This window comes from Micromys minutus (genome assembly GCF_963924665.1).
Source record: "Micromys minutus genome assembly, chromosome: 14".
NCBI classification, from domain to species: Eukaryota; Metazoa; Chordata; class Mammalia; order Rodentia; family Muridae; genus Micromys; species Micromys minutus.
In genome coordinates this window covers 50,885,837-50,905,152 of record NC_137983.1, presented here as the reverse complement: position 1 = coordinate 50,905,152, position 19,316 = coordinate 50,885,837, and the positions used below count along the sequence as shown (strand labels likewise).

The 19,316-nt window shown below is 48.1% G+C and overlaps 1 protein-coding gene across 2 annotated transcripts in view; it reads left to right on the top strand.

Moving 5' to 3' along the window:
* The first annotated feature begins 1,726 nt into the window (after positions 1 to 1,726).
* The window catches only part of MYOM2 (myomesin 2), a 64,396-nt gene continuing 46,806 nt past the window's right edge, over positions 1,727 to 19,316 (top strand). Inside the window, exons 1-8 of one of the 2 annotated variants that reach the window (XM_080928764.1) lie at positions 1,727 to 1,821; positions 7,445 to 7,562; positions 8,900 to 9,055; positions 10,376 to 10,514; positions 10,644 to 10,801; positions 11,643 to 11,735; positions 18,531 to 18,619; positions 18,705 to 18,755. In XM_080928764.1, coding sequence (XP_080784890.1) covers positions 7,456 to 7,562; positions 8,900 to 9,055; positions 10,376 to 10,514; positions 10,644 to 10,801; positions 11,643 to 11,735; positions 18,531 to 18,619; positions 18,705 to 18,755 — 793 coding nt within the window. In that variant the 5' untranslated portion in view covers positions 1,727 to 1,821; positions 7,445 to 7,455. Of the gene's footprint in view, positions 1,822 to 3,691; positions 3,919 to 7,444; positions 7,563 to 8,899; positions 9,056 to 10,375; positions 10,515 to 10,643; positions 10,802 to 11,642; positions 11,736 to 18,530; positions 18,620 to 18,704; positions 18,756 to 19,316 lie in introns of those variants that run through there. The other variant, XM_080928763.1, reaches the window with a different exon arrangement.

The following is a 19,316-nucleotide window of genomic DNA, read 5'->3' as shown; positions in this document are numbered from 1 at the left end:
GTTGCCTCGGTCATGGTATCTGTTCACAATAATGGAAACCCTAACTAAGACACCCTATGACCTGGTACCCATTTCTGTCTTAGCTATGGTTTCTATGGCTTTTGTAAGACACCACGACCAAAGGAAACTTGAGGGAAAAAGGGTTTATTTTAGTTTATAGTTTCACATCACAGTCCATAGTCAAAGAACTTCAGGGCAGGAACCTGGAAGCAGAGACCATGGAAGGGTACTGTTTACCAGCCTGCTCCCCACAGCTTGTTCTGCTTGCGTTCTTATAGAACCCAGGACCTCCCACCCAAGAGCAGCACCATCTACAATGGGCTGAACCTTCCCACATTAATCACTAGTTAAGAAAACTCCCCACAAGCTGGCCTGCAGGTCAATTTCATGAAGGCATTTCCTCAGCTGAGAGTCAGTCTTCTTAAAGGACTGCAGTTTGTGTCAAGTTGACATAAAACTAACAAGACCCACTGGGGTATTAGTGAAAATAAGACACAAAATAGATGTATCTAAGTCCCTGACTGAGCATCCAAGGACTCTTGGATGGGGGAAGGGGTGGCCTTCGACTCAGGCTTTCAGATACTTATTTTCTTGTTCCTCAAGTTGTTCGGATAAGCAAACGTGGGAGACTTTGGATGTATAATCTTCACAGCCTACTTCTAGGTTGTGGCTATTGCACACGACCCAAGACAGCAATCCAGAGCTCTGCAGGGTTGACTGGTTAGAGTCCTCAAGCCACAGCCATCCCTCCAGACTCCTCCCCTTGGCAATGTGACCGTGCCAGGTGCATGTTATTTATATTTGGACACATGCTGTGTGAGAAGATGGACACCTGCTGTTATCCCCACAGGTCAGATGCAGCACCGTTTGGTGAAGACCGTAAATAAGACTGAGCTTGCCCAGAAAGGAGCTCCTGATAAATTCTCCCAAGGTAAAGTCACACCCAGATTAGTGTAACTTTTAAATCAACACACACACACACACACACACACACACACTCTCTCTCTCTCTCTCTCTCACACACACACACACACACACATACTCACACTCACACATACTCACATATACTCACACACATACTCACACATGCACACACACACTCACACATACACTCACACACATACACACACACACATACACTCACACACACAAACTCACACACACACTCACACACACACACACACATACACTCACACACACACACTCACACACACAAACACACATACACTCACACACACGAACTCACACACAGTCACACACACAAACACACATACACTCACACACACGAACTCACACACACAGTCACACACACAAACACACATACACTCACACACACTCACAGGAAAATACACAGAACTGCTGTCTTCTCTGTTCGTAGCCAATAGCACCCTTGGATGTAGGTGCTTTGGCTAACAGCTGATTCAGATGTTCATGGATGCTCATGTAGGGAGCCACTGCATATGTCTGGGAGCCTTCAGTGAATGAGAAAGCATGCCTGAGGGTTTGGGTCTGTCTTTCAGCTCCTATGCATTAGATGGGGAGGGAAAGAGCAGAGCGCCCTGGGACCCAGCACTAACACTGTCTACCTCTGGTTTGATTGGCCCCCTTGCATCTGGTGCTTCTCTGGAGAACAGGCCAGTGATTTATGATGCAGGTATGGGTTTGGGAGAGGCAGTCCTGTGCCTAAATATAGCACCTCCTCTGGCCATAAATGGGGGGGAAGCACCGGGCTCTGCAGGGAGAAATTAGCACTGCTGTCCTCGCCAGTGTCTGGGAAACTCTTCCACAGTTGTTTGCTCCCTGCTGGCTATTCTCCTTTGGGTGAGTGGTTTTTCTTCTTTTCTCAGCTGTGATCTTTTTTGGGAGATGGCAGAGCATGCTACACTTGCTCTCCCATGGGGGCCCAGTTCTGAGTGAAGAGTTACCTGCGTATATTCCTTACTATAGGAGAAATCATTTGGTTTCTACCTTTGGCTGGGCTCTATGCTCATCTCAGTTAGGATCCCTTCCCTCCCCTCCCCTCCCCTCCCCTCCCCTCCCCTCCCCTCCCTTCCTTTCCTTATTCTCCTTCTTTTTAAAGGGGGGTGGTCATGTATACCAGGCTGGTCTTGAACTTGCTATCTAGCCAAGGAGGACCTTGAACTTCTGATTCTCCTACCTTCATTTCCTGAGTGCTGGACTCCTGGATTCATAGGCATGTGTCACCAGGTTTTTATCCTGTGCTGGAGAGCAAGCCCACGGCTTCAGGCACACTGGACAGGGACTCCCCTCACTGCGCTACATGTCTAGCCATGGCCCCAATATTTTTCTTTATTTCCCTATATTCTAGGCCATATTATTGTATTATCTGACACTACCTAAGGGTAGGTTGTATCTGCTGGTTTCCTGCATTAATTTTTTTTCCTGTTTCTAAATCAGCTAATCGATTTGATGTCTGAGGTTCTTAGAAATGATCAGAGATGGAGAGAGCAGAGGGCTGACTAGGAAGGGGGCGAAGTAGAGAAACATTAGGCATTTAGCTTAGAGTGTGGGCAGGGCTGGGAGGGAGGCTCATGCTTTTTCAGTGAAAGGACAGCTGTTTGTGGGTTATTGGGTTTCCTTTCCTTGGACATCTGGGCTTTGGATCCTGCAGGTCTCTAGCTGTGCACAGTGACCTGCCTGCCAGGAGGGAAGGGCTAATGCTACATTTGAGGGCCAGGCTGGAAATGTCCAGTTTTCTCTGTCACCTGCCCAACATTCCTTCCTTCCCCGAGTGCAACAAAAACAGGAAGCAAAGAGCACGAGGAACGAAGACACTTAAAGGCGATACTGAATAATGGGGGATGGGGGGGAGCAGATAAAAAGCTGCTGTAGGAGCCAAGGACTTAGCCTCTGGGGCTCATGCCAACTCCATGAGCCCTTTGGAGATGCTGTGCCCATGAGCTCACCAACTGACACCTCTGGCTCTGTAGAGACAGAGGAGACATGTGGGGTAAGCTGAGGAATGCTCTGGGAGGAGTTAAATTATATTTGTAGCAAACTTGAATGGGACACACATGAATCGGGGACCTTTGTTATATGCAGAATGAGGGAAGATTGTCAACTTCGTGCCGTTTTTTAAAAAACCGTTGACTTAATCTTCTCTTGTGAGATAAGATGACACCATGACATTATTGCTGTAGGAATCACCTGAGTGGGAGCTTCCTGGGATCATGTCCTGTGGCAAATTCAATGCCATTGAAGCATTTTGGGGGAGCCGTGAGTCCTCACAGACTGCTGAGTACTTTGTGAAGACAAAGTTGTATCCCTCCGGGTTTATGAACTCAGGGCTTGTCCCTTGGGGTCCACTCTGCACCAGGTGATCTTCTCTCCTCTTCCATGACTTTATCCCATGAGTCTGTGAACTTGACATAGCCTCACAGACTAAAACCACGTTTAGGGGCACAAACGGGATTCTTTCCACTGTTCCTTGCAGGGAGGGCTTATAATAAGGTACATCAAAGACACGCAGTCCCAGTGCTTGGGGACGGGATAGAGTTTCAAGATGGTGTCATGACTCCTAAACATGTCAGGAGCCTCCCGGGTGTGGTTCCAGAGCTGGGCTGAGAAGGAGAGTGCCTGGGAGTGGTCAGGAGAGCAGCTGGTGTCTTGGCTCTGTTGGAATGCACCAGTAGGTCGGGTGGGGCGTGTTCATCTGAGAGGGCTCAGCATTAAATGGTCCACATGGCCTCTGATGTTAGCTCCGTACAGCCACGGGCATATGCTGCTGGAGTGAGGGGTATTTAAAGGAATATTTCTGGCATTAGCTCAGTTCCCTGGTCTTTCAGCAGCCCGACTGCGAGCATTCAGGCCTTGGGGTCTCTAGAACCAAAGTCTCTCTGTCTCCTGAACTCCAGGGGAACCTGATCTTTGAAGAGGAGGTACTCCTTGTCTTTTTAGGTATGTGTCGGGGCACTTAAACTATTTCTTAAATAGGACAGTAGTGGTGTAAGGCTGGGTGAGCCCTTTCACCTCACTGTGTCTGATGCTCACCAGCTGCAGCCCCAGAGCATTTACTGGGCTACAAAATATACCTCTGAGAGGTTCCATTGATAGAACTTGGGTTAGGAGCCCAGCCTGGCTCAGGGAGGTTCTGAAGTGTAAGGTCCCAAGGAGTCAGCAGTGGCTGCGGAGCACATGCTGAGGTCCCATGTGTCCCCCTTTCTTGTTCTATGTCTCGTTGTGCATGAGGCTGATAGCATTCTGAAGAGGGAAGTGGAGCTGAGGATCCCAGGCACAGGGGCCAGGCTCACAGGCCCAGCCTGCATTGTCCCTGGGCAATGAGTTCTGAGGTGTTCTCTCCTTTATATCCAGTGGTCTTGGGTTCAACCGTGGGCATAGATCAGTTGCTTCAAAAGGCTGCAGTTTGGAAATAGGTGGAGTAGAGAGGGCCTGTACTTTGAGAGCACCCGACAATCCTGCCTTTGATATAAGGGAACAAAACATTTGGAGTAAGTGCTGCTGCCCTTGCCAAAGGCCCCTGGGGTGTGTATCCACAGAGGGTCAGTGTGTCAGAGTGAGAGACCCAGGAAACGAGACTACTTGAGGACAGCGGTTCCTCACTAATCAGTACAAAGTGTGTGTTCCTCACACATCAAATGTTTGAAGACTTCCAGGCCCACCCTGAAGCGTGTGAGGGTAGTGTCAGAGATACACCATGTTGTGCACTGTGTGAGCTGGGGCACTGAGTGACTATCGGACCAGTTAGAGGGAAAACAGTCCCAGAGCTGTAAAGACCCTTGTCACCTTACATATGCCTAGAGGCATGGACTTAGCTAAGTGTGCATGGCTCTCTTTGGGGTACAGTTAGTTTCACTAGGGATGTAGCATGTGTTTGGGGTTCATTTTGCAAAGAGATACAAAGTTTGAAGGTTAACATAGCATGCACATATATGGGTATAAATATATGGAATGATATGATAGTCTATGGTTTCTGGTGAAGTACTCATCGGGAGACAGATCAAGGAAGAAATCCTAGAGAAAAATCCATGGCGGTTAACTCTGTAAGGCCCATCTTTAGCCCCCGCATATGCATGGCTTCAAAGACCTTTTGTGGTGAGTGCCTTGCTGAAATACAGCCGAGGCCCACCCATGTTAAATTGATGGGCCTTTCAGGTGCCCCTTCCTATCTAGAGGTCAGTGTCACAGTTCAGTGTCACAGTGACCGTGTGACAGAGCAGCCACGGGTTCTCTTGTTTGTTACTCTATACCAAGCTCAGTGCCAGCTGCTACATAGATTCAGTGTGGAATATCAGGGCTGGGGAGATTAGGAGCAAACACCAGAAGCATCACAGAGCAGGAGTCAAGTTTGGCCTCAGCGTGGAGCCTGGCACTTGACCTCTGAGTTCTCCTTGAAGGCTGGCAGGGCTGGATCCGTGTGGCCCCTAATTAGGGCACAATGTATTGTTACACATTTGTAGCCCATGGATGACGGTCCACTCTGTGGAATCCATACATGTCCTGTAGGCTAGGGAGATGGCTGGATCACAAGTCGATTTTCAAGAAGAAATACTGAAATATGCTAGCATGTCAAAGCATTAACTTCCATAAGAGAGAAGTTTACTGACCTTGGGGAGTGGGTGGTGGGCTGGGCTAATTGTTTGGATAATCCCCAGGATCTTCCTCAGCTCTGTGATTCTGAGACCCCGCAGTCTTAACCGGAATTGATCGTGGGGTAAATCATGCAATATGGTGAATCTTCTACTAGACAGGCGGGTTGGGTGGTGAGGACTGGGGGCAGTCTTTCCTTTCTGCGCTACCCTGAGAGTTCCTATCCTGAGCTACCGTCAGCACGTCTGAGTGATGGATTCGGGGCTGGGCTTTGGGTTTCTCTAAACAGAACAGACAAGGTTCAGGCCTGAGCAGTTCTTTTCATGTCACCCAGGAGAGTGAGGGTCACAGAGGTGAGGGAGCTGCCTCTGGGTGGCTGTGCAGAGAGGCCCAAGTGAGGTGTGGATGAGTCACGGGTTCTATTTACTTGGGGTGAATGCAGACAGGAGATGAACTTGGGAGATTCCCGTGATGCTCTTTTGGGAGAGTTTCACCCAGACTTGGTGAAATATTTTCTTTATACCATCCTGGGGTTTTAGTGCTGGTTTGTACTTTCCTGCCTCTGTTCCAACCTTCCTACCCAAAGCCCAAGGTTCATGACTTCAGATGGGGGGCTAGCAATTTTCTAAGACCCCTGGGTCAGCCACCGGACGTGTTTGGTGTGGCTCCACATTCACAGAGCAGCTCTGAGATGCACTCCACATTCCCACTGCCATGATTCTGATCTCATGCCCTTCCTGTCACCTGATCTCTCTCTGCAGCAGTCACCCCTCAGGGCCCTGGCCACATGTCTCCTGCTGGGGGCCTCTCTGGCTGTCCTCTCTTCTCCTTTGCAGGCAGCTGTATCTCTGTGGCCTCAGGCTCTTGACAGTTCAAGTATGTGTTTACTCCTCTAATCTGGTTAAATTATTTTTACCCTCTTTTCTCACACAGCTTTCTGCACTGCCATGAATGCAGTAGGCACGCTACAAAGACTGCTAAGCTAGAAATGAAACGAAACAGAGAGCCACGGTTTCCCATTTTCGTGGAAGCTAACGAAAAATAAGAGTGGGTTCCAGAGAAGTCTGTGGGCTTTGTGGTTATAGTTGAGGATGATATCTGCTGTGTAATTATCCCCATTTCCATTTTTTGGGATCTGTGTGTGTGTGTGTGTGTGTGTGTTTCTCTCTGTCTCATCTGTCTCTTCCTTAGTGTGTGCATCTGTCTCTGCGTCTGTCTTTCTTTCAGTGTGTGCATGTACATCTGTCTGTCTTTCCTTCTTTCTCTAAATGTGTGTGTCTGTTTCTATCTGTGTTTGTGTCTGTGTCTCTCTGTGTCTGTGTGTGTGTCTGTATGTATCTGTCTGTCTCTCTTTCTGAGTATATGTGTGTCTGTCTGTCTCTCTATGTGTGTTATCTGTTTCTCTTCCCGAGTGTGTGCATCTCTCTCTACATGTGTCTGTCTGTGTCTCTCTCTCTGAATGCATGTGTCTATTTCTGTGTCTCTCTTTCTCCTCTCTCTCTCTCTCTCTCTCTCTCTCTCTGTGTGTGTGTATGTAGGTCAGAGGTCAATGCCAGGTATCTTCCTCAATTGTTCTGCACTTTACTGCCATGAGACAAGGTCTCTCATTGAACCCAGAGATCACCAATCTGTCTGGACTACCAGGCCAGTGAGCTCCTGGCCTCGTCCCCTCTTCATCCTGCCACCTTTAGCCCTACAGTTACAGCCATGTAACAGAGTCTTTCATATGGCTGCTGGGAACCTGACTCTGGTCTTCATGCTTTCATAGCAAGCACATCTTTCCCACAGTGCCATTGTCTGTTCTCCCTTGGAATAATGCAGAATGTGACAGGCAGAAAGCACAGGACATGACTCCTCATACTTGGTTCTCCCTTAGGAACACCCAAGATGTCCCTGGTTGCAGTGCCTTTCTACCAGAAAAGACACAAGCACTTTGGCCAGTCATATCAAAACATCCAAACCAGGTACCTCCTGGACCAATACACATCGAAAAAGTAAGTTGACAGGTCTGGCTAGACTCCATAGATTCTGTGTGTATGGCTTTGGTACTTTCTGACCAGCAACTGTACTATTCCCTGAGATCTGGAGAGGAAGTGGTTTGTGGGAAGTCCAAAAGCAGGGAAGAGAACATCTCTGATGCACACATCCCTTTTGAAGACAAGAGTTTGGTTGGGTTGAATGGCCCATCTGGGTGGAGTTGTCATGTATCCTCTGTGGCCTGTGAGCTGGCTCTGCGCCCCATGGTGGAGATGCCCAAGAATACTCAGTACAAGCCCACTGATTTTTATATTCTTCCTCGGTGTCTTTCTGTATGGGATTTAAAGGGCAGCAAGGAGGAAAACAATGGGAAGAACATCGGTAGGGTTTCCTCAATGACAAGGCAAATGGAAATGGTAGTACAGGTGTGACACGCAAGTGTCCTACCAGCCAAGGGGAGCTGGAATCCAGTCCTACCCTCATCTTCTCCAGCTTCTGACGGATGACGTTTCTTCCTAGCCAAGCTCCCGAAGGATGAGATCTCCCCCAGCTTGCAGCTCGTGCCTCCCTGGCACTGCCTGTGGGCAGCATATCCACAGCTTCAATGGGCTGATTAGAGGGCGGTGAGCAGGAAGAAACCTCTGAGGCTGGCTTTCCCTCGCCGTAGGTGCCTGCCACATGTCACCAGTGTCCTATATTTAGAAATGTCTGTGGTTTTCATTTAGTTGCTATCCCTTGTTATAAACAAAGCCAAACATTTGCTGTCCATCTCAACACACACACACACACACACACACACACACACACACACACACACACACGCACACACACACACCACAATCTTGGCTGCAGACCAAGAAGTATGGTTCAGAAATAGCCAGCAGAGAAGAGATAGAAGCAGCCATAGGGAGCTCAGGGGAAGTGCTTTCCAGAGGGCATTTATAAACCAATGGAAGGCACCATATGCAAAAATGTGGGTTTGGGTTTAGGTGTACGCATGCATATGTGTGCATATATATCAGTGTATGTGAGTGTTTGCACAAGTATAGATGTATGTATGAGCATGTGTGTGTGTCGATGGATATGCCTGTTCCTGCTTGTGATTGTGCAATGTGTGTGTGTGTGTGTGTGTGTGTGTGTGTGTGTGTACCTCTTTATGAGGTGTGTGCACATATACAGGAATGCAGGCACGCACAGGTACATCTGTATAGACATGGATGTCCATGGTTGTGTACTTGTGTGCCTATGCTCTGGGTGCACATGTGTGTACTTCAGAGAGAGTTGGGATGTATAGAAAAGAAGCACTGTGTTAGTCATTTTTCAGCACATCTAATTATTTTTGCTGTTTGCTTAGGCAAGCAACCACCCAGTCATTGTCCCAGAGGTCTCTTACAGAGAGGTCCTCTTCGAAGAGAGCTTCCAGTCAGAGCTCTGCTGGGGGGATGACCTGCAGGCTCTGTGCAAAGCGGGTGAGCGCATCAGAAGAGGAGGAAGTTGAAAATGAAGACAGGTAACTTCTTTGTGTCCTCTGCTGGCTGCTGTCCATAGAACCTGTGTATGGCGGAGGGAGGCGTGCTATCTGGGGAGGTTGAGCCAAGAGAAGCTGGGCTTGCTGATAATCAGAGCTGAGTGCTCCTGCTCTCCCTTCACTTGCTTGCTCTTGACCATCGAAGTCAGTTCCAACACACAAAGAATCTGGACTAAATCTCCACCATTCTCATGACCGGGGCTGAGATGTTGGCTTGAGATTATCCTCTGTACTTAGATCCCTGCCTTTCTCTAAGCTCGAGCATCAGGTGCCTCAGACCTCAGACTCCACGGTTGAGTTTCCATCACAGCCTGTTGTCCCTCGGAGAAGGTCATCTCCTGAGGAGGCAGCCAGTGTTTAAACAGCTGCCTCTGTGGACACCAAGGGCTAGGAAGGGTTCTATAAATCATAATATCTTAGATTTCAATAGCGTTTGGCTCACGAGGGTGCACTGTCATAGGAAAGAGAAGGACCAGCCAAAATGTCAGTCTTAAAGTCACAAAATCCAGGTAATAGAAGAACAGCTGTTGGCTGCACTTTGGTCTTTCCGGATTAACACGAGGAGGGCAGGAGGGATGGCTCCATGGCTAAGACACTTGCTGCTTTTACAGGGGACCTGAGCTTGATTCCCTGGTGGCTCACAGCCACCTGGAGTTTCCAGTTCCAGGGGATCCTATGCCTCTGGCTTTCTCCTGCATCTGCACCCACCGCCATAATTAAAAATAAATCTTAAAGAGAATAAATTGAGCAGCCAAATATTTCATACCTGTTGTGTATATCTCCAACGGCTCCCTAACGTTTCTCAAAAAATAAAATAAAATAAAAAATAAAAAAATCTTAAATCAGAAGAGTTGGGTAAGCATACTTCACTTGCATGCTGTGTAATGATGGATTAGCTGGGCTAATAATGGCGAACTCAAATGACAACTCTTCTTTTCAGTTCTTTAAAAGAGCATTTATTCACGGACAATGATATATTTAGGATTTAGGATTGTAGCATACACTGAGATAAAAGCAAGAGTTTTAGCGTTTTCAGATCCCTGGTGGTGTTTTTGTTATTTGTTTGTTTTTGTTTTTGTTTTAAATCCAGAGATAGCAAATTCGTATTTTCAGGAATTCTCAGCAGTGTCAAAGTTAGGACTATTTTAAGCATGCCTAAGTAGAAAGGGTTGTTTGCTTCTCCTCATCAGCTTCCTTTACCCCTTCACACCGAGGGGTGGGCACACAGAGAGGACCTGTCTAGTCTGTCAGTGCCACCAAATCTATCACGTGTCCCGTGACCAACAGAGTTTGCTCTCTTAGATACCGGTCTCTAGCGGCTTCTTACGGAGAAGCTAAGAGGCAGCGTTTCCTCAGTGACCTGGCCCAGATGGAGGAGAATGTACACCTGGCAAGGTCACAGGCTCGGGACAAGCTGGACAAGTACTTCCTGGAGCAGACGGTAGGAGGACCTGCAAGCTCTTCCGGGTGCATAGAAGGAGAGTTTGCCTACATACAATTGGTCTAACGCTTCACTAACAGTGGGCTGCTCCTGCCACACCCACCCTGACCACCTCCCTTCTCCCTGTAGCTAGAAGACAATCTGGCTTGGGAGAGACCCTCATTTGAAGACCGGATGAGCAGGGCCCCTGAGATCCTGGTGAGGTTAAGGTCCCACACCATCTGGGAGCGGATGTCTGTGAGGCTCTGTTTCACTGTACAAGGATTCCCCACCCCCGTGGTGCAATGGTGAGAGACAGCATTTGGGGGCCACTTTCCTTCAGCAGCTATGTGCATGGAAGAAGCGCATGCCTTTGAGCCTGTTGTACAGACCTACACAAGTCCATGTGGGAAACGTGCACAACATTCAAAATGCCTGTCTAACTAATGCTCTGCTACTTAAAATTTAGGGACATTGACCAGTCTTTCAGAACATCTTGTTGGAGAGTTTTGGTCCCTGACTAGACATTTATGTCTGTTGTCTTGGCCATTGTCTATGCACTGGCCTCATTGTGCTGACTTTGTGCACAGAGCCCATGTATCTGCTTTCATTCCAGGAAGGCTCATGTCGGGAAGCTGTAAATCTCGATGAGTTACATCTTTAAGCGGTTGAAATCATGGATTTCTGTATACAGTAACTTTGTAGCTCAGCCCATCCATGACATTAGGAGGCAAGGAAGGATACTAAGGCTTGCCCGGCTGTGATCTAGCCTGTGGGTGGCTGACTTCTGATATACAGGTTGGGGACTTGGAGCTTCCAAAACTAAGAATTCATGTACTCCATGATATTTTCCTCATAGGCTCCAACTACAATGCAGCCCGCTGGACTAGGCTGGGACCTGGCTAACATTAACTACATTTCTTTTTAAATGGAATGATAACTTCTGAATTCACAAGATATGTGGGTTCAAGTAGATGTGTCTGCTTGAATGATAGAACTCTTGCCTCTAGAAGAAGGCTGTATCCCAACCACCTTGTACTCATGGGCAGGGGAAAGAGGAGCAGATGCTTCTCAGAGCATAAAGGAGGCTGGGACAAACTGCAGAAGAGAATCTGCCTGGATACCGAAATGAATGCTTTCCCCCACCAGGTACAAAGACGGCAGTCTGATCTGCCAGGCGGGGGAGCCAGGCAAGTACCGGATTGAGAGCAGGTATGGAGTGCACACTCTGGAGATTAACAGGTGAGGAGACCAACAGTCAGTGTGTGCCAGGGTCGCATCCTATAACCATGTACAGACTTAAAGCAGAAGCCAGGTGGGGGAGGTGGTCAAACCCTGATCCTTATACTCGGGAGGCCAAGGCAGAGAAATTGGGATGTCTGGGCCAGCTTGATTGACATGGTGACTGGAAGACTGGAAGAGTCACATGATGATGGCACACACATGCTACACACACACACACACACACACACACACACACACACACACACAGAGAGAGAGAGAGAGAGAGAGAGAGAGAGAGAGAGAGAGAGAGAGAGCTAGATGTTTGCTTAGGATAAAAAGTTTTCCTCTTCTTCTTCAATAAAATATTTTATGTATTGGATTTTGTAGCAGAATGAATGATTCTGATATTGGTTCCCAATAGTAAGGCAGATTCATTCATTCAGTGATGGCTACAGTGGAGGAATATGTTCAGCCCCTAGCAGATCTGGAACGGGATACCAGAGCTAAGAAAAGTATGCAGTCCACAGACAGAAAGCCAAGGCGGGAAGAATCCGGGGGAGGCTCGTAGATAAGCACAATTTACAAGATTAAAAAAAAATATTTATTTATTCACTCTAAGTCCCAACTGCAGCACCCAACTCCTTTCTTCTCAGTCCTACCTTCACAAACCCCTCCCCTATTATCGACTTCTCCTGAGAGAATGAGAACCCCTCCTTGGGCACCACCCCACCCTGGGATGTCAAGTTGCAGCAGGAGGCCGGGATGACCAGCCATCCCTTGGTGGAGATGATGAGGGGCTCCATTAAGATGGAGGAAGGGGTCACATGCAGGGGCTTGACCCTGCAGCTGAGGTGGATTTTTCTTTCTGCTTCCCAGCTTACTTTCCTCTTCCTATCTGCTTCCTTGTATCTTCTGCTTCTCTGTGGGGACATACAGTCCCTTCCCTGAGCTCATTCTGGTGGCCTGAGGACCGTGTAGTGCTGTCCCCAAGTGCCACAGGACCATGGGCCCCTCAAGGTCCTCCCTGTGTAAGTGTCATTTCTCCACCGCCGTCCAGTCTCTGCTAAGCTGGAAGCCCCGCTTCCCACAAGTGCAGACTCCTAGCCTCACAGCTGGTTGGTTTCTTCTGTCGTCTACTGAGAGCCAACTGGGTGCCAGGTGCTATTCTAGGTGCCACAGTACTGGGTGTTTGTGTGAAGAATATCCAACAATCTCTTGAAGTGCACAGGGGCTGGGGCTGAAAGGGGAAGGAGAAATGGAGACCAGGGAACCTGCAGAACAGGGAGGATGCTAGCTTCACTGAAGTTAAAAGGGGTCTTAGAAGCTGAGGTGATGAGATAGGATCCCCACTGACCAGCAGTGGGTGGGTCCCCAAGGTGACCGGGGCCAAGCTCACTCTGAAACTCAAGAACAAGGAACCAGATGTGGAGTAGGGGATGGGAGGGATCCAGAAGACTCTGCGGGTAGACATGTGTCCCTGGAGGAAAGCTCAGGGAGAAGCTGGCTGGGTGGGTGGTCTCCAGAGACCAGGCACTCTGTGGACAGTAGCTCTTCCCTTGTCATCCAAGGATCAGGGGCAGCAGGCCAGTGCCAGTTTTCTCAGGGACAACACTGATATCAGCATATCTGATCTCTGGGGTAGGTGCACTCTGACTGGCAGACCTGGATAGGTTGGACTTGGACAAGCATAAAAATTGTCCCACCCCGACTCAATGTTGGCACTATTCAAACTTTACATCCAGAATAACACTGGCTTTAAACAGTGCAGAAGTACCAAGAACAAAGTCAGCTAATTGGAAGGCCATGATGGAATGACCCAGAAACCCAGGTCTCTTGACTTACACTTGCAGGGACCAGCAGATCTCTTTGCTTTCTTCTTCTTCTTCTTCTTCTTCTTCTTCTTCTTCTTCTTCTTCTTCTTCTTCTTCTTCTTCTTCTTCTTCTTCTTCTTCTTCTTCTTCTTCTTCTTCTTCTCCTCCTCCTCCTCCTCCTCCTCCTCCTCCTCCTCCTCCCTCCTGGGACATTCTTAGCAGATCAAGAGAATTTCATGTTCTCCAGGAAAAGAGCATTGGGAAAGCCCACAAGTGATAGCTCAGCTCAGCTGTTCATTCCAAAGTGCTTAGCTACAGATCATCTGATCCGGGGTGTGTCTGGAGTGAGGGATGCCTTGTCCTCCTTCCTAGCTGGCTGTGGAAGGAGCTTTTCCTTGCATTCTGAGGTGACATTGACTCCTATGACTATGCTCTGAATCCTGCAGCTAAATTATGAAGTCACTTAAAAGGAATCTGGTTCCTTGACACCATTTGAACTTTAACTCAGTCAGCACCATGGTACAGATACTCACACATTTTTATCTGACCACCCATAAAGAGAGCCTCATTTCTCCCCAACCCCCAAAGGATTTCTTGTGTTCTGAGGGGCATTTAGAATAGTCCCTTTCATCTCTTGTTTGTGACATGACTGGCATCTACTCTTTGCAGAATGCTTTCATGACTAAACTTTTCCTATGCTCCTTTTTGAATTTGGTGTGTAAGGTCTGAAGAGCTAAACCCTGAACCAGATTTCCACTTCCTGTCTACCGCCAATGAGGAAATAGCTATTGATGCCCTCTACGCATCATTCAAAGAGATAACATTGCATTCTTGTATCTCACAAGAAGTCCTCACAGGAAGTCCCGTTGAGACATTTTTACACTGAGACTCTGAGATGCAAAGGTGTCCCCATGGAAGTAAAAATTGAGACCAAAAAAAAAAAAAAAAAAAAAAAAAAAAAAAAAATCCTTCTATTCCGGGAACCCATCCCAACAGAAAAGTAAAACCTCTCAAGTTCTCTCAGCATGAAGCGAAGGCTAGATTTAGAATCCGGGTTTGCTGAACACTCCCTATGAGGCCCCGAGGAGCAGAAGGTCCACCTGGGACGTGCTGAGGATGGGGTCAGAGTTTACTGGCTCCAAGTTAGCCTTCAGTGGAATCAGAGTTTGGTGCAGTTCCCAGAAGCACTCAGACGTCCCCTCTGCTTCCCGTTCTGTCCTGCCCTAGGCACTGTTTCCCTACAATCTGACCACACACAGCAGTTGTAGACACTCCGGTGCTCACTTCCATACATGTATGGGAACTCCCTATGTATATGCACACCGCCGTTTCATTGTTTTGTTTAGTACAAAGCACCCGGGAGCTCAGTGAACAAGACAAAGCAAGATTCTACAAGTTCTAACCGGCACCCTGCCCACCCGGCAGTCACTTGGGCTCGTCCAATTCTAGGGAACAAGTGGCATAAATCAAGGCGTCTCATTTTTTGGCAGGTCATGGCTTTCCTTACAGATGGGAAGAAAGCTGTGGTCCGTGCCTCCCAAGCCTGCTTTCCTAAGCACAGGCTTGCCCTGTGTCTCAGCTGCCGAGGAGGACCTTCTTTTCACTCCTGCCATTGTGCCCTAGCTCAGGGCTAGAAGTGCTAATGGGTGAACGGAGGAGCTAATCAGTGCTAATGCCTTAGGTGGCGCTGTCCCATCTTCTCGTCTCAGCCCAGGGCAAGCTGGGAATTAAGGAGAGGCTGCCCTGGGTGAAGGTGACCACTTCAACCCTTCCTTCCTGTCACCGGTGGTCTACCCCATGACAAGCTCTTCCTCTTCTTTGCCACATCGGTTCCTCCTTACTCAAGAACAGCTCAGAGGGGGTTGGAAGCCCCTGATGTTTGGAGGGATTTGGGGGAAGGAAGGAAGCTTTGTGCAGGAGGGTAGGGCTGTTCTCCCAACTTTTGGTGCAGGGATTGAGCCAATGAACCATAGCTGATGGTGGAGAGTTTGTATGCATTTATAAAACTTCAAGACTGGTCAAAATACGTTGTCTTTGTCACCAAAGTCACCCTCACAAAGCATTTTAGGAATTAAAGATCTAGATACTTTTCTGGAGGGAGGGATAACATGGAGAGATGAGGACTGAGAGCTGGTTCTCATACCGACTGTGGTATGAGGACCTCAGCAAACAAGTTTCCTGTGCTTATTCTGACTGACCGATATTGAGAATGACCCTGACTTGCCAAGGTGAGCGGTTATAAACAGAAACAAGATTTTACCTTGAACTCAAAGGACGTCACTCAGTTAAACAGCTGGTTGAAGCATTACTGAGGCCTAGGCACAGACAAATAATGTACTGTACAAATCATACAGTACAGAGCTCTCAACACTGCCCTAAGCCGTGCCAACTGGACATGATATGGCCGAGCACCGGGCATTTACTATGGGTTAGAAATAGATGAAATTTGCAGTGCGGCAAAGGAAACTTGGTCTGGGAACTGTCCTATGGACATGAAGGGCTCTCGATGGAACTGGAGATGGTGCGATCTACGCAGCTGACTGGACACTCAGGTACTATCTGTGTCCACACATCTCTGAGGACTCTGCATGGCCCAGGTGTTAATCCTCTTTTCAGCTCCAAGGATGGGGTGATATGTGGGGCCAAGGGCAGTCTTTCTTTCTTTTTCCTCTGGGATCCTCCTGGAAGTCCTGCCCAGGCTTCCCCGAGAACTCTGCTCTCTGCCGGGTGGTTTCTCTGGGTGTCCTGTTCCTACTTCTCAGATTTGTCTGTGATACCTCTTGGCCTGTGTTGGGCTCCGTTTGTTACCCCAGGAGACTGCCCCTTTCCATCAGCTTTCCAGGACCCCCCAGCCATTGCCTGTGGCCAGCAAATTGTCATCCCCCCTACCCCTATCGGTTGGCTGTGCTATTGCTAGTGGAGGTAGGTGTCAGCGAAGCAAGCCATCTCCATTGTGGAACTTTCTGTTGCACGCTGTTCTTTCGAGCTGATGTAGGGGTGTCTGCAGAATTTCGAACTGCATGGCTGATCCGGATCAGGCCAGCACTGCACTGGGCTGATGGGTGGCAGCTGTCAGTCATTCCTCCCAGGTGAATGGAACACCATGTGCTGGTGTGAGTGTCCAGATGGACAGGGCTGGCTGACCTCTGTAAGCAGTGGCATTTAAAGGGGGCCAGATGTCGTGGCTGACACAGCAAAAGTGGGTTGAACTCCCGAGAGAAGAGGAAAGAGTGGGCAGACAGTATAGGTCTCTGGCAAATCTCCCCTATTTCTTAAAGATATTAAATTCTTGGTCAGAGAAAATATTAGCAGCTCCAAAAACTACATTGAAGAGAGTTAGGTGATCAAGAATGGGGCTTTCTTTGTTCCTGGGAATACTGGCTTAATTTGCTTTTAAAGTAAACAGTAAAGACTTGGGCAAAGTTTTTCTTTCTCAGAAGTGAAGTTGCGCTATTTTTCCCCAAGATTAAGAACTCTCCCAGAGCCCCGCCTCCCCCACCACCCATTTTGGAGGGAAACAGCCGCAGGAATGTGACTTTTGGAGCCATGTGTATTTGTTTTTCAATCTCTCCAAGTGCCAAATTCTCGGATCTGTGACAATGTTACATAAGACAGTGGCTGAGGGTTGTGGTATTGGGAATATGGCTCAGTCAACAGAGTACTTGCCATGCAAGTGTGGTTAATTTCCAGGATCTACATGAAAAAGCTGGGTGTGTACTTGTGATCCCAATGATAGTGAGGCAGAGGCATATGGAAACCTGGGGTTTTATGTTTAGATAGCCTTGTTTGGTCCTAAGCTCTAGGTCAATGAGAAACAGTGTCTCAGAAAAAAAAAAAATCAGCTCAAGGATTGACTCCAGATGATGACCTCTGGCTTTTGTAAGCCTGAACACACAGGTATCTTTATGTTTTATGTACATTTGTATGAGCACATGTGTGCACACACAGGAGAGAAAGTGAGAGCAAGTCCTCCCTCCCCCCGCCCCCAACAAGGAACTAACAGAGAACCTGGCATAAATCAGACCACATGAAGCTGCCCGCTTCCTTTTTGTCAGACGAACCGGGGAAGTTGAAGGGGTAAACGTGGGAGATGGGAACTCTGCACCTCAGAGAGTCCAGGCCCTTGTCATACTGAGGTCATGGTCTTCTTGGGAGAGACACATACCCACATTGTATGTGCGGTGGAGCCTGAGTGTTTTAATTATGCCTGTGTGGACCATTGCAATCTGGAGATTATATACCATCTTTGATTCCCAACGTCAGCCACTGGCTTGGAAGTTCTTCTGGGGGCTGAGGTGGGGTTCTGGATCTGCTTTCCTTCACCAGTAGGGTTCTCTGTGCTTGGGAAGGCTCATGAGTTTCTTCTCAGACCTTAAATCCAAGTTCTAGCTCCTGCCTGGGGCTCTAGTGAGGTCTCAGCCACTGGGCCCTTGAGTGATACCAGAACCATTTAGAACAGGACAGTGGCAGGTACAGTTCCAGGATGGGAAAGCATCATAGAATTGGGACCAATTGATAGCTCTTGGATCACCTTGAGCCAACTAGAGGTGAAGCAGCCCCCAGGCAGGAAAGAATCCCCTCTCTCTAGAGCAGGTGCAGGACTCTCCCAAACATGGGTCTATATTGTCCCAGCAGGAAGGATTCTTCTGTGGCCTAAGGTCCCAGAAGCTTCCCAGTGACCACATGAAACAACAGACTAGGCTGAAAAGCAAGGTCAGACAGACGGGTGCTTTCTCCTTGAAGGTGAAATAAACAATTCCTGGAAGCACTTCTACCCTTCCTTTCTGAGCGTGAGGTCTGGCATAGGCTGGGCTCAGACATTCATTTGTATCTATAATTAATACTATGCCCTGGCCTTCATTCCAAGATAGAGCCTGTGTTGTTTTCCAATAAATCACAAGGGATCCAAGGCAACACCGTTGCTTTCTAGGAATGCTTTGTTTAGGTTCAGGATGCCGGCTGTGTCAGAGCATCTCATGAACTTGCTTTTTATCTCCCCAAGGGCCAATTTTGAGGACACAGCCACTTATTCAGCAGTAGCAACTAATCCTCACGGACAAGTGTCTACCAACGCTGCAGTGGTGGTGAGAAGTATGTTCCTGCTGTCTGCCCCGAGTAGGGGAAAGGCTTTGTCCTTGCCTGTTTCTGTGCCATATTCACCCAATTTCCTCAACAGGGTACCGAGGAGATGAAGAGCCCTTCCACTCAGTAGGACTCCCAATTGGATGTAAGTACACCTGGGTGTCTTTGTCTAGAAAGATGCTTAATTATATAGCAGAAAGGTGAGAAGTGATTTCCCCCCCAGGGTAAAAATCTTTGTTAAACTTACGTTTCTAATAACTTTCTGGGTTTCCCTAGCCAGGGTTAGTGTGTGACAATTTTTTCTCTTTTGGCAAGCTGATGTTCACAGACATAGGTGAAACCATAAATTGTAGAGAATGTATGGAGAAAGAAATGAACAGAAATGCCTAAGCAGATCTATGGTGGTGCCACAGTTTGTGCATGAGAATGCTCCATGCCGTTCATACAGAGGAGTTATGGGTCACATAGCCAGGATATTCTGAGAATGGTGCCCACTGCCTCAGAGCCCAACAAACTTCTTCCTCATGAGTGGTACCCTGAAGCATGTGGCCCCTAGCTCTATTGTCTGTCAACACCAATCTGCTTGCCTTTAAATACCACACACCTATTGTAGTGCCAGGAAAATGTTAGCAATCCCCCAAAACAGACAGGAGCTGATCTGATGCAATCACAGTAGAGCTTTTTTGCCTTTTTATCAAGCTGGCTC